Genomic DNA, 13,600 nt, shown 5'->3' with positions numbered 1-13,600 from the left:
GGGCGGAGGGAACCAGTGATGAGGGGATGGAGGGTCCAGGCTCCCTCTGGACTGGGGAACAGCAGCGCTAAGTCCTGTGGGAGAAGGTGCGGTGGCGGGGGTGGTGGGTGGACCAGCAACTCTGGAGACAAGCAGACCTGCCTGCTGACCTGGCGCCCCATGGCCACACCTACAACCCTGAGCAGATCCTTAATCCCGAGGCTCAGCTACTTCGTCTATTAAAAAGGGGGATCTTTTTACCCACCTCCCAGAGGTGTCACTATAATTAAATAAGAACTAGAGCCTGGGACATGATAGTTGCTGAAAGATGTGAATTCCCTTTCCATCCAGAGCCCTGAGCCTGGCCCAGCCTCCCTCTGCCTCCCCTGGCAGGCAGGGCACACACTGCAGCTCGGCAAGGCCTCCACTTCACCCTTTCCAGATCTCACTTCATCACCTCCTGCCCAGCCTCCCCACCGTGCTGGCACAGCCTCTAGAAACCCCGCTTCCCTGGGCAGCCTCCCTACACAGTCCCGCTCAGATCCACCTCCTCCCTGTAGCCAGACCAGAGTTAACCTGCACTTCCCAGGAGCCCTTGAACCCCCACACCCCTCCCGCACACACTTCCTGTGTGATGCAGCAGAATTCCTTACAATAGTCAAAGCTCACATCACAGTGACATCCAGTGCACCTCTGCCCCTCCTCACCTGCTTTGACCACTGACCCTGCAAAGTATGTACTGCAAGTGCTCTCATTCCTCCAGGCTGTGTCCTACAGGCTCCACCCCCTCGATAACCTCCCTGCAGACAGGAACGCTTCCCAGAGAAAGCGGCCTGGCACCTAGGTCCCAGAGGTCGGCTGCTTTGGGGCAGCAGAAAATATAAAAGTCAGAAGACACTTCACTGGGCGGGAAGACGTGAGAGAGCAACTTCCAGGACAGAGAGGCTCAGAGCAGCCGAATGACTGAGTTCATGGACAGGAGGATGGGAGGCCCGTTGTGGACACTCAGGATGCGGGCCTTTATGCTGAGAAGGACCAACGCGGCGCGCGAGCCTGGTGGGATGTCGGATGCACGTGGTGGTGGCGCAGCTTTCTTGTGGTGTCTGTCACTGACCGCCTCCAGCCCGGGCCGCACCACCTAATCAGGTCATGCCTGGCTCCTGAAGCCATTCTGGTCTGGGGGGCCCTGCAAACAGGCAATACTGGGGCCAGTAGAAATACTAAAGATTTTGACACAGGATCACAGACTTGAGGAGGTCGGCGATGGGGAGACTTCTGGCTACAACTGCCCGCCCTCCTGAGGGTGAAAACAAGGCGCGTTCAGTGGGCGGAGCGGAGGGCGGCCGGACACGCCTCTGCAGCCCAATCAGACTCACGGATTAGGTGGGTGATGCTGAGAAGGACTTTGCCGCCTGGGCCTTCATGACCGTAAATCCTGAGCCTGAGGCAGGGTAACGCCTAATGCCTCTCCCTGAAGCCTTGCGCTGGCCCAGAGCCGCTGCCCAGCAAACGTCAGTTCCCTGGCCTATAAATTCTCTCTAGAACATTAAGGCCTCCTCGTCCCAATTCTACTCTTGTCCCCAAACCCACTCTCTGCGGAGCAGCCAGGATGTTCTGTATACATTATATACTGAAAACCCTCCCTCGGGTCTGCAGCTGCCGCTGGGCAAGCTTTATCCTTAGACTTCCGCACACCGCTCTTGAGGAAAGCTATCCCCTTGTAAAATTTGAGGCCACATGTGTAGATCTGCCTTGTCCTTCGGGGTCCCATCGTTCTGTGTGGCAGCCAGATCAGATCAGAAGACGCCCTGTCCCCTCAATACCGCCAAGGTTTTCCTGACCAGCTCCAGCTTTGGGCCTGGACCTGCTCCTCCCCCGCTGCACCTTCCAGAATCTGGCAGCCAGAGCTGAGGCTGCTGCCTGGCCGGCATGCTCTCCCATCACCTCCTTGATGCCAGGTCCCACGCTCCCTTGTCACCTGCTCCCCAGGTCACTTCATGGGCAACAAATAACACCATGATCACCCTGGCTCTGTTCTGTGGGGCTGCAGTCCCTACACTGGCCTTCTAGCCACTTCTATAGCTTCAGACTAGGCACCTTCCCACCGCAGGGCCTATCGGCTTGTGATGCCTCTGGCTGGTTTAACCTCCAGGTACCTGCATGGATCCCTCCCTCACCCTCTACTGCTGTGTGGCCCCCCCCCCCAGGGAGGCCTTTCTGACCACCAGTAATAGAACTGCCACCCGGGCGCTCCCTCGGGGATGCGCCCCATTTCCGTTTCTGCACAACACGTCTCACCATGGAGCTTGTTTTCTGCTCATCTTCCTCAGCTGGAAACAGAAACCCCATGAAGACAGGGGCTTGATGTTGTTGGTTGTTCGATGCATGTGTGATAAACATCACATTGCATGGGAAGCAGAGGAATGAAAGTTTTGGAAATACTTCCTTGATAGAGTGACAATTCAAAGACTATCACATTGATCCAGGTGAGAGATGCTGGTGGTTTGCACTAGGGTATAAGAGTGGAGTGGTTGGATTTGGAGTACGTTTTGGAAAAGTAGACATGACTATGAAGCAAAGAAGGGATGACTCATAGATTTGGGAGAGTCTTTGAGGTTTGAGGGAGAGAGGATAGAAGATAGTCAATGGTTCTCCCTTGGCCATGTTAAATTTGAGATCCTCATTTGTATCCAGATGAAGATGCTAAGTATAAGTTGGATGAAAGAAGACAGAACTCAGTGGAGTGATCTAGGCTGTGGAAATACATCATTGATACACGAATTGCACTTGAAACTGTGGAATTGGATGAGATCACACAAGAGGAGGGTGGGGGAAGGGGCTGAGGACAGGTTCCTATAAACCCTGATCTATTTATAGGTTTTGTAGAAGGGAGGATCCTGTAAAGGAGCTTAGAAACAAAGGGCCTATGATGTAGTAGGAAAATGAGGCAAATATAGATTGTGGAAATCAAGACAATAAATAGAGAAAAGGAATGTAGAACCATTCACTCTGAAAATTCCTGTGTCTTGTGAGGATGCAAATCTTTCCTGATGGATTCACTTGGGTGATGACCTACTACCTAAGCCTGAGCTGACCTGACATTAAAAGGTGACCTGTTCTGATAGATCCCAGTTCTTTGTGTTTATATCCTACCAATCACCAAGGAATGCCATCAAACTACAGAGACATGCTCAAACCTTTTGAGACAAGAAAAGTCCAAGGAATAAAGATCCCCAAATTTTTTGTAAATAGGGAAATAAAGGTCTTGAAAAGCTGAGGATTTGGGCTCAGTATCCCCTTTGTGTCCTCTTCCTTGCAAATCCAGAGGTAAACAGCTTGCCATCCTCCCAGGAGGTAAAACAGTGATGGAATAAACACATTCATCTTTCCCTCTGTTCTCATGGTGTGCACAGTTTGTCATTATAACTAACCCCTGGCATACAAGTTGGAGCAAAAGCTCCAGGTGGTCTCTGCTCAGCGAAGTTTAGGTGTGAATTTGGGATACAGGCAGAAGAGGCTACACTGTGACTCAGAAAGGCAACCCTGGCACCAGGACATCACAACACCCTGCATCTTTTCCTTGAGAAGAGAAATTCATGAGTCACACAATAAAAATATAAATTCTAGTAGGGAGGCGCAGGATAGGGGTAGGGGATTAAGACATACAGTCTACTCTGTATAAAATAAATAAGCTACGAGGATATATTATACAGCACAGGGAATATGGCCAATCTTATATAATAGCTATAAATGGAATATAACCTTTAAAAATTGTGAATCTGTTGTACCCCTGAAACTTACATAATATTGGACAACTAGACAGCAATAAGAATATATATAAATTCTAAAAAACAAAAAATCACATTGTAGAGGGAGCCTGGATCTGCTTGAGTGAGCACAGCTTGGGCAGCGGCAGGGACCCAGGCCGCACATACTCGGTGCTGCAAGGCTGTGGGTCTGAACTCTAAGGCCATGAGCTACTGGAGGTTGGCCCCTCCTGGCACCCCTGCTGCCCCGGTCCTGGGTAGGCAGAAGGTCGGGGGCCTGGAGCCTCAGGGCTTGGTGGGGAATGGGGCCGCAGCCCCTGTGCCCTGGGGTTACCATATGTGGGTTTGAAGGGTTTCCCACAGATGGCAACGGACAAAGTCAGAACCCAGCTGTGCGTCCAGAGCTGAGCTCTCGTCCAAGGCCTGGTCAGCATGCAGACAGGGTGACACTGACCAGAGCAGAGTCATTCTCGGTGGGCTCCAGCATCCCCAGCAACAGCCGGCAGGGAAGGCAGCTTTTACACTACCCACACCCCCCCACACCCCCCGCCCTGCCCCGCCGCCGGCATCATTACCTGCACCTCAGACCAGTGGGCACACCTGGGAGTGAGCGTGATAAGTCAGTACAAGCACTCCCCATGTGCGTCCGCAGGCCCTAGGCTCCCTCCTGCCCTCTCAAAGCCCACTCCTATCCCCCACCCCCAGGTGGCTGCAAGACAAGGCCAGAGCAGGAGGAAAGCAGTGAATGGGATGAGACACACAGCAGCTGGGTTTGCTGCTTGAGCAGCTTCCAGTTCTACCATGAATTATCGGCAAGCAAGGCACCTCTGGGCCTGGCCCTGGTGCCAGGGACGTGGGAAGCCAGGGACCTCTTCCAGCCACACATTCTGAGACCACTGCCTGGGACCCCGCGGATGGTCCTAAACCCGGCAGATGAATGAGTGAAAGAGCGGCCTTCTCTCAGGTGACCTTGTTCCTCGTAGTCATGCGCAAATGCTCCTTGACACTCGTCCCAAGTCCTTCATTTCTACCTTCAGGTCACCTTCTGGGCCAAGTGAACAGGCTCCCCAGGGTGACAGGACTAGCATTGCTGCATTAAGTTAAGCCAAAAGGAAGCAAAACTGAGTTCTGAGAACCTACAGACTTTATTTGTGGGGAAAAATTGTGCTGAAAAAATGAACTTATTTCCTTATAAAAAAGTACTTTCCATTTTTTATAGAAAGTAAAGCCCAGAGAGGTTAAACAAGTTGCCCAAAGTCACACAGCACAGGATGGCAGCTTTGGAATGAGAACAAGTCTCACTTCAGGCCACAGAGGCCAGTCCACTGTGAGGACAGGGCAGACTGATGACTTGCACATGCTAACCTGGGCTGCCTTCACCTTGGTGCAGCCACCACACCAGAAAAAGGTGGTGCAGAAGAGATGCAGGAGATTCAGGGTGCAAGAGTCTGTGTATTCACGTTCCAGGGCTCCAGTTCCTCTCAGGGCCCGAGGTCAGTGTTGGCCCATGTGCAGTGAGGGCCCGCAGGTGAGGGCTCTGCCCAGACCTGCTGTCCCTGAGGAGGAGGTTGGGTAAACTGCTCCGGTCCCCTCCTTTCTCCACCACCACTCCATACCCTGGTCACCTCTGTACTTCACTTCTTTCAGTGGCCCTCTCAAGGGAACAGGCCACAGACCACAGTCCAGTCTGGCTGTCTTCCCGTGCCATCATGATCTGGTGGGAGTAATGCAAGACCTGTGCACAAGGGAAGCAGCAGTGTGGACCACGGAGCTCTCTGCGGGGTGCCTGGGACCCCCACCCCCACCCCTGGGCTGGGTGATGCTTGAGGGGCCGCCTTGTACACCGCAGGACATTCACCAGCATCCCTAGCCCCTCCCCGCTAGATGCCAGTACCTCATACACACCCCTAGGTCCTAACAAAACATGTCTCCAGACATCGTCAAATGTCCCCTGAGAGGCGAAATCGCCCTGGTTGAGAACCAGTAGTGTACAAAACATAAATGCTGTAGGGTGATACAGAGAAGAGGGAGCATGGTGAGGGCCCCAGGGCAAAGGAAGACAGAGACTGGCCTGGAAGAGTCTGACCGAACAGCGTGGCAGAGACAGGGACACTCACCAAACATCCCCTGGGCTCCCCTTCCTCTCCCAGCCCCCCTGGAGCTAAGAGGGGTCGTGTGACTAGTTCTGACCAATGAAATATGAGCAGAAGAGACAAGGGTCACACGGGGGGTGGTGGGGGGGAGATGGTGAGAAGCCCACATGGGGTTCTCCAGTCTCTACCCCCTGCGACAATGCCTAAGAGACCATGTGTTCTGCACAGTGCAGGGGAAACCAGGTGCCTGCAGAGCCAGGAGGAGCAACGTGACCCCAAGCACACACAGAGCAAGGGATGAGCCTCAGAGGCCTGGATGTTGTGGGGACCAGGTTTGAGCCTCGCCCATTCTGACTAAAGGAAATGGGGGCGGGAGCCTGAGGGAAGACCTGGGGGTGGGCAGGCCTGGCTCTGCTGGAACAGCACACAGGTGGGGACGTGCGGTGGTGAGCGGGGCGTAGCCCCATAGAAGTGGCCAGAGAGGCCAGAGTGAAGTGTCGAGAGGCGGGCGACAGGGCAGACTGGATGCGTGTGATTTTTAAGAATCCATGAGTCGGCTGAGTAAAAGAAACCATTCACTAGGGTATGAGCAGAATAACTGTGTTTATATGAAGAACTCAATAGTAAAACCTAGGTCTCCTGTTAGAATTCAAGATAGCACTTGCCCTTGGAGGAGAATTGAGTAAGAAAAGCACAAGAGACTTTGGAGGGAAGAAACGTTCTGTTTCTGGTCTTGTGCTGATTCCACTAGTGCATTCAGTGTGTGAAGATTCTTCATGCTGTCCACTAAACTACAAATGTTTGTACTTTATATTTCAATGAAAAGTTCTTTCAGTGCAGTAGCTTCAGCGTTATCAAAAAGCCCCAGTTAAATGTCAATTTGTGCAAGGTTTTATCAAAGGAGAGCCACACACAGGTCTTGGATTCTGGTTTTAAATCCGCATTTCAGGGCTGATTTTTGGCCGGCATTGATTCATCTCGTGTTTTACCTAGAATAGAAAGAAGTCATAAGCATTTGTCCCTGCCCAAGGCAGTGGGCTAGAAGAGGACACTGATTTGCGAGAATTACTCATACAGACGGAAGAATGTGTGCCGGCCCCAGCTGAGTGAAGGGCATCTGGCTGACTCAGACAGCCTTGAGAACATTCAGTTCTGGAGTCTGACGGGACCAATAAACAGAGCTCCTTCTCTCCTTCCAGCGCCCCCTGGGTCTCTGAGTGCGGTCCCCGGTCCATAGCCTCACCTGTGTACTTGGTAGAGGTGCATGTTCCTGGGCCCCACCCCTGACACTCTGGGGATGGGGTTAGCACCTGTGGTTTCACAAACCCTCCAGATGATACTGATGCTCATCAAGTTTAAAGTAAAAACCACTGGGTGAAATCAGTTGAGAATTGAAGCAGAAGAATAAGCAGGTGGGTGGATGGACCTAAAGACTGTCATACAGAGCGAAGTAAGCCAGAAAGAGAAAAACAAATACTGTATGCTAACTCATATGTATGGAGTCTAAAAAAATGGTACTGATGAACCCAGTGACAGGGCAAGAATAAAGATGCAGATGTAGAGAACGGACTTGAGGACACGGGGTGGGGGGTGGGGGGGCGAAGGGGAATCTGAGATGAAGTGAGAGAGTAGCACTGACATATATATACTACCAAATGTAAAATAGCTATTGGGAAGCTGCTGCATAACACAGGGAGATCAACTCGATGATGGGTGATGCCTTAGAGGGCTGGGATAGGGAGGGTGGGAGGGAGTCGCGGGAGGCAGAGGATATGGGGATATGTGTATAAACACAGCTGATTCACTTTGGTGTACCTCAAAAACTGGGACAACAGTGTAAAGCAATTATATTCCAATAATGAGCTTAAAAAAAAACAGGTGAAGCCCATTAGATCACCTTCATCCCTGATGAGGCTTGTGCTGGGAATCTGGGTGTATGCCTAAGGCAGCTGGGCTCCCTCATATTGAATCCCACATTAGACAGCACCCCTCTCGTGTGGGAGCCGGGCCTGCCTCAGCAGAACCAGGGCATGGAGGAGCAGACCACAGTGTGTGCTTCCTGCAGACAGAGAACCGGACTGCGTACACAGCTCCTCTCCAAACCCACCGCCCAAGCCACTCGTCCCCACTGCCTGGAAAGGAAGGAGGGGGACAAGAGGGCAGGAGCGTTGTTCTAAAGAGAGTCGTGTCTGTGCTGGAGGAGGTGGCGCTCCCCTCACTGTGGTCCTAATTGTGGAGGTGGAGTATTTGTGACTGGAAGTGAACAGCGTTTCTCTCTGCGGGTGGCGACACCCCATGGGCTTTGCTTGACCAGGACCGAAGTCCAACAGTTCACAAGGGCCTGGGGTGCTCTTCAATGCGCTGCCCCGTCCAGTGGGTGTGAGCAGCTCCTGAAGACAAGTGGCTTCTTGTTCTGAGGCTTCAATGCCCACCCGGCTGTCCCAGGGCACAGTGTAGACAGCAGTCTTTCTGCCCGGCGCAGAAGAAAGCCTGTGAAGAAATCCAGCCAGTTTCCTCTCCTGTGGGAAGTGAGAACTGAATAAAATACATTGTTTCCTCAGAAGGGGTTTGAGGAAGGTCGCGCTTTAGTGTGTCTTTATCTTCGTGCCTGTCTTGTTACCTGGAAATAAGCGATCTTCATTCACTCTCCTCTGCTTCTCAGCTGCCCACCTGCACCGACCCATGACCTTCCTCTTTAGCATTAAAAGTAGGCTAACTCCCTTCCCTTTCCAAAGGAGGAGGCTCAAAGAACAGAAAGGATCTTAGAAGTCTGTTTCGGCAGACGCGTCCGAGGCCCAGGGCATCGGAGTGACCTGTCCAGGTTCTTAGCCATGACCCAGGTTGCAGGCTGAAAGCCCTCGACCCTCCACAGCTCCACGAACAAGCTTGTGAACTGCTGGCATATGGCATTGTCCATAATTATGTTTATCTCTTATCGCACTAGAACCAGAAGCAGCTGGTAATTTGTCCTGTCTCTTTTTTAATAGTCTCCCCCTGTGTTACCGGTCCTAACCGGACCCATCTACGTGTAGAAAAGGTGTGTCCAGTGGTAGCGCTTGGGAATTTCCTGTGCCTTCTTTACCTGCTGACCTTGAGCCTCAGGCTCCCTGATGAATCTACTAAAAGGTGAAAGTGAGAACACCCTGGCATGATTGTTCACACGGTCACCTGATCAGTGGTTCAAGTGCCCCAACCAGATGATTTCCTCAGGTGCTTCCAGTCTGTCTTGTTTTAATATGTAAAAATCAGTCTTTCAAGCGCTACCTGGGAACCTCGGCCACACGACACCAGCTTCTGGTTCCACTGCATCCTCAGGCCTTAGGGCCGAATGGTTCTACACCACCTGCCGCTTGTAATTGAGGAGAGGCCTGGGAAACAGCAATTTGATAAGAAACCACACAAAGTATGTGGTTATCTTTCAAGTTATAAAAATGGCTGATAAGCAAGGATTTCAAATAAATTATGAGAACACTTTGGGAAAAGATATTCCTTGATAGTAGACGAACAGCCCTATTTCTGCCAAATAAAAGGGTTGTTTGCTATGTGTCTCCTTTAGAAGGGCACAGTTTCTCAAACAACCAGACTTATTTAGTGCCCTTGAAAAACATCAGGGACAGATGGAAAATTCAATGTCACATTAGCATATTTTGTGTGATTTTTCTGAAAATCTTTAAGGGGTAACTTTGTGCCTGGCAGGTGAGTACCTGTCATCTAATTGAAGCACAATACATTCTTGAAGGATGTAAAAGTGAATATTAAAATAGCTGACTCCTGATGCAAACTGTCACCCAATCCTCTAAGCTTCAGTCTTGAGACATTCAAGCCACCTCGGAGTGTCAGGAATAGTGCCACCTAGTGAATTAATAATGTGGCTTCATGTCCCTGCTCTGCCACCATACCCCTCATCCTTCTTTCTCCAAACACTGGCCAAGGCCAAGCTAACACTTTGTGAAATCAGAGAAGATGAGAAACTGAGATGGGGCAGGTGAGCCCACTGGTCAGTAGGGCAATTCCTCGAGAATGTGATATTCACTGCCTACCATCAGTGTGGAGAATCAAGCAGAAACTAATGCCCCAGGCTGATGTTAGAATATATTTATTGCTACATTTATATACAGTTATACAAACAGCCTGGACAGGAAAGGGAGTGTTGCAACAATTTCTCCAGATGCCACAGATGTGTGCCAGAAACAGAGCTGTATGCCACTGATTTTGCTCTCAGTTTGAAGCCCCAAATAAGCCATGTACATTTTCTTTTTTAAGTGGAAAGTTCTTGAAAATTCTCTCTGCATAGCCCTCTTTACAAGCTAGTCATGCAGAAAAAAAGTGGGTTCTCAGAAGCCTATGGCTTCAGGCATCTGTTGGGGGACGGTGCCTTGAAGATAGGATGCAGAGGATCTGCAGTGCAGTGCAGAGTTCCCACATCCTGGCCCATCTCTCTAAGGTCTGTCCCTAGAAAGGCGATTGAGAGGGGTGAGGAGACAGAATAGCAAGAAAGGGAAATCCAACAGTCGACTGAGGTGTGGAAAGAACCATCAATGAGAGCCCTGATTGAGGGGACATTGGTCCATCAGGTTGCAGCTGACATTCTGGACTTCGGGGGATACAGACATTCAGAACATCAGGCACGTCTTGGTATGACCTTATCCTAAAGCTCACCAAGTGTGTCAGATGCCAGGGACCTGCATGAAGACACAGAAAGTGAACAGGAAAGTTAGGCAAGAAAGAAGAAAACTTTTAAATATTACCATAATAGGGTTGAAAAGGGCACAACCCTCAACACCTTTCCAGTAACATGTAGCTGAAGAGTTTACTACTGAATTATGAATGCCGCCAAGGAAACACACTGACATACAAATTGCACCAGAACAAAGGTGGTTCCACAGACTCTACACTCTGACCTTGGCCTTGCTAGAATTCTTTTTTGGTCTCAAAAGGAATCTAACATGGTAGATCTTGCAATGTTCAGATCCAGAATCATGATGTGGATATGCGATCAAGGTATAAATATACTCCCCTTCATGTCACAGTCTTATAAGCTTCCGTGATGAGAATCACAAGAGAAGTAGCTAAGCTGCCTGTGAGGCAGGTGTGCCCAAGGGATTAGTCACCTTATTTACACCAGCTCTGTCTTACCCACCTCAGGCTGCTTCTCCCACCCCCACCCCTGGGGTCAGGAAAGAAGTCATCAGATCAGGTCTAACACAGCCTCCTAAGCTAAAATCAGCCTAGCACCCCTGAGAAATTACAAGGCCTGAAGGCTGAGAGCAAGAAGCCTGTGGGTCTGAGTGCACCAGACAACCAGAGCCCTTTGGGGTTGATTCCTGCTTGGATACCACCTGGCACACAGGGCTGCAGGGCGTTCTATCCCTGAAGAAACCAGCCAGCCATAGCTCATCCACGGCTACCCATGGGCTATCAATGTCCTCTCTCGTTCCTCCTCAGCCACCACAATCCCACAGGCCCACCCTATCACAAGGAAGAGGGTGAGGATTCTGATGCAGAAGCCCTCAGGACAGTGGAAGTGGGACAGGAAACCTGTCAGAAGTCCCTGTGGCTTTCCTTGGGTCAGCAACACTATAATCAGCTAAGGAGGGCCCAGCTGTTCTGAGGCTGTCAACTATGCGACTTTTCAAGCTGAAGGATGTAGATTGCCAACTCCCTTGACCTTTAATAAACTCAGCTTTGGACAATTCAAAGTCTCTGTCATCTGATCTTGACTCTTCTGGTGAGTCATGCAGAAACTTTCTTTTCCTACTTCTGATGGCAACAGCAGAGTCAAACTCAAACAATTCACTCTAAAAAGCAAAAACATTAATGGGTGAAAATCAATGAGGAAAAATTGCAAAACATCAGGCAAATTTCAGTTGGAAGGATTTTACCAATCAGCAAACAACGTGGAAAGAGTTACAGAAATTCCTGTACTGGAAGAAATGGTTTAAAGACGGATAGCTAAGAACAGTATTCTTTGTGGCAAGCTATGGGTCATTAAGAACATGTTTTAACCAAGGATCTTAGCTCAGATATCAGGAATAAGATTAACTGGATTCTAGAGTCACAAACAGCCACACCTCTTTCAAAACAAGTGAAAGCAAACAATGATGGATGTGTCACAAGGCTTCATGTGGATTTTGAAACAATGAAAATATTTTGGTGATGTCATGGAATGTCAGAGATTTTTGCATGACCTTAAACTTGTTTCATAGCAATCCAAAAGTCAAGGTCATTAAAAAGAATGAAATAATACCATTTGCAGCAAGATGGATGGACCTAGAGATGATAATACTGAGTGAAGTAAGTCAGATAGAGAAAGACAAATACCATATGATATCACATGTGGAATCTAAAATATGACACAAATGAACTTATCTATGAAAGGGAAACAGACTCACAGACATAGAGAACAGACTTGTGGTTGCCAAGGGGGAGGGGGAGTGGGGGGAGGGAAGTATTTGGAGTTTGGGTTAAATAAATAAATAAATAAATAAGCAAAGTCAAGGCCAAAGAAGCAAATCATTTCTAAAAATTCCCAGCCTAAGTGAACATATACCACCACTTTTTTATGTCACATGAAAAAACCCCAAAATAATACTGTTATAACAGACATCTTTAAGTGTTACCTCAAATATATTCACATATTTGAGTCTGATTTAGAGAATTTGGGGAGGTTTAATCAGCAAGTTGGGGGAACTCAACTATACCATTCAAGATGTACAAAATAAACTGCATTGCTGTAGTTTCATTTAGAAATGGAATGGGTCAAAAAATCAGTTAAGGAACTGTGAAACAACCTCTCATCATGGTCATCTGTTGATCAATGATTTTTTAAATATTTCCAAATTGAGATCAATGCATAATACTAATCTGGCTTACGAACCAATTCTGGAATTCTTCTACTTAGTATATAGGTATGGCACTTCATTTTTAAGTATATCTGGAGATTTTTTTAAATAAGAAAAAAAAATAACCTTCCAGCAGCACACAAGTGTCATATGTGTGAGCTTACACTATAATACTCTACAGCAAGAGGGTTCCTTCACAAAGGTAAGGGAACCGTCTAAAGTAGCATGTCTAATTGGCTAACCAAGATTATAGGTAAAGTCTCATTTTAATAAACTCTGTCTGACCTCAATGTTCTTGATTGGCAAAGAGTCGAAGAGATGCAAACAGTAACTGAGAAAGAATCTGGAGGGGGTGGGATTAGGTGCTCTAATGGTAAGGCGAGCCCTGGGTCAGTTCTTTTGACTGGCATTTCACTAGGCTAAAGGCTCTGGGCTGTGGATTAACAGATTCAGGTTTTATGGGGTCCCCCCAGCATTTCTGCAGTGGAGAGGGTGTGGCAGGTCTAAAGGGAAGGTGGGCTAGCCCTGGCCACGGCTGCCAGTTGTACTTACCCAGTGAGGGAGAGAGCCTTCTTCCTAACTGTTACATTTGCTTTATACTGCTTTGGCAAGAACGCATCTGGAACAATGCATACAGTTTGGGTCCCCACCTTTTAAAAGAGACATCAAAAGGTTAGAAAGCATTTAGCAAAAGAACACAGAAGGAAGCCAAATACTGTAGTACAGAAGCCAGAAGCACCCTTGTCACCCTGCATTATGTAGAGCCTTCGAGGCAACCAAACTGCCAAATCTTTAACCTCTAACTTTTCTTTTTCAATCACTTTTGAATCTCCACTATTACAACGTGGAAATAAGAATAACTGTAAATCTCCCTTTTAAAGAGATGCTAGTTTTTTGGGGGTTATTAATGCATTTTATT

General features: G+C 48.9%; 1 protein-coding gene across 1 annotated transcript in view; it reads right to left on the bottom strand.

Annotated features, from left to right (window-relative positions):
• Positions 1-13,249: 13,249 nt before the first annotated feature.
• Positions 13,250-13,600, bottom strand: part of RDX (radixin) — a 90,930-nt gene continuing 90,579 nt past the window's right edge. The window contains exon 15 of the mRNA XM_057695742.1: positions 13,250-13,331. Coding sequence (XP_057551725.1) covers positions 13,265-13,331 — 67 coding nt within the window. The 3' untranslated portion in view covers positions 13,250-13,264. The remainder of the gene's footprint in view (positions 13,332-13,600) is intronic.

The sequence above is a fragment of the Hippopotamus amphibius genome, chromosome 9, assembly GCF_030028045.1.
Source record: "Hippopotamus amphibius kiboko isolate mHipAmp2 chromosome 9, mHipAmp2.hap2, whole genome shotgun sequence".
In the NCBI taxonomy this organism is placed as follows: domain Eukaryota; kingdom Metazoa; phylum Chordata; class Mammalia; order Artiodactyla; family Hippopotamidae; genus Hippopotamus; species Hippopotamus amphibius.
The sequence above is the reverse complement of the archived record's forward strand: the minus strand, read 5'-3'. Positions and strand labels throughout refer to the sequence as shown.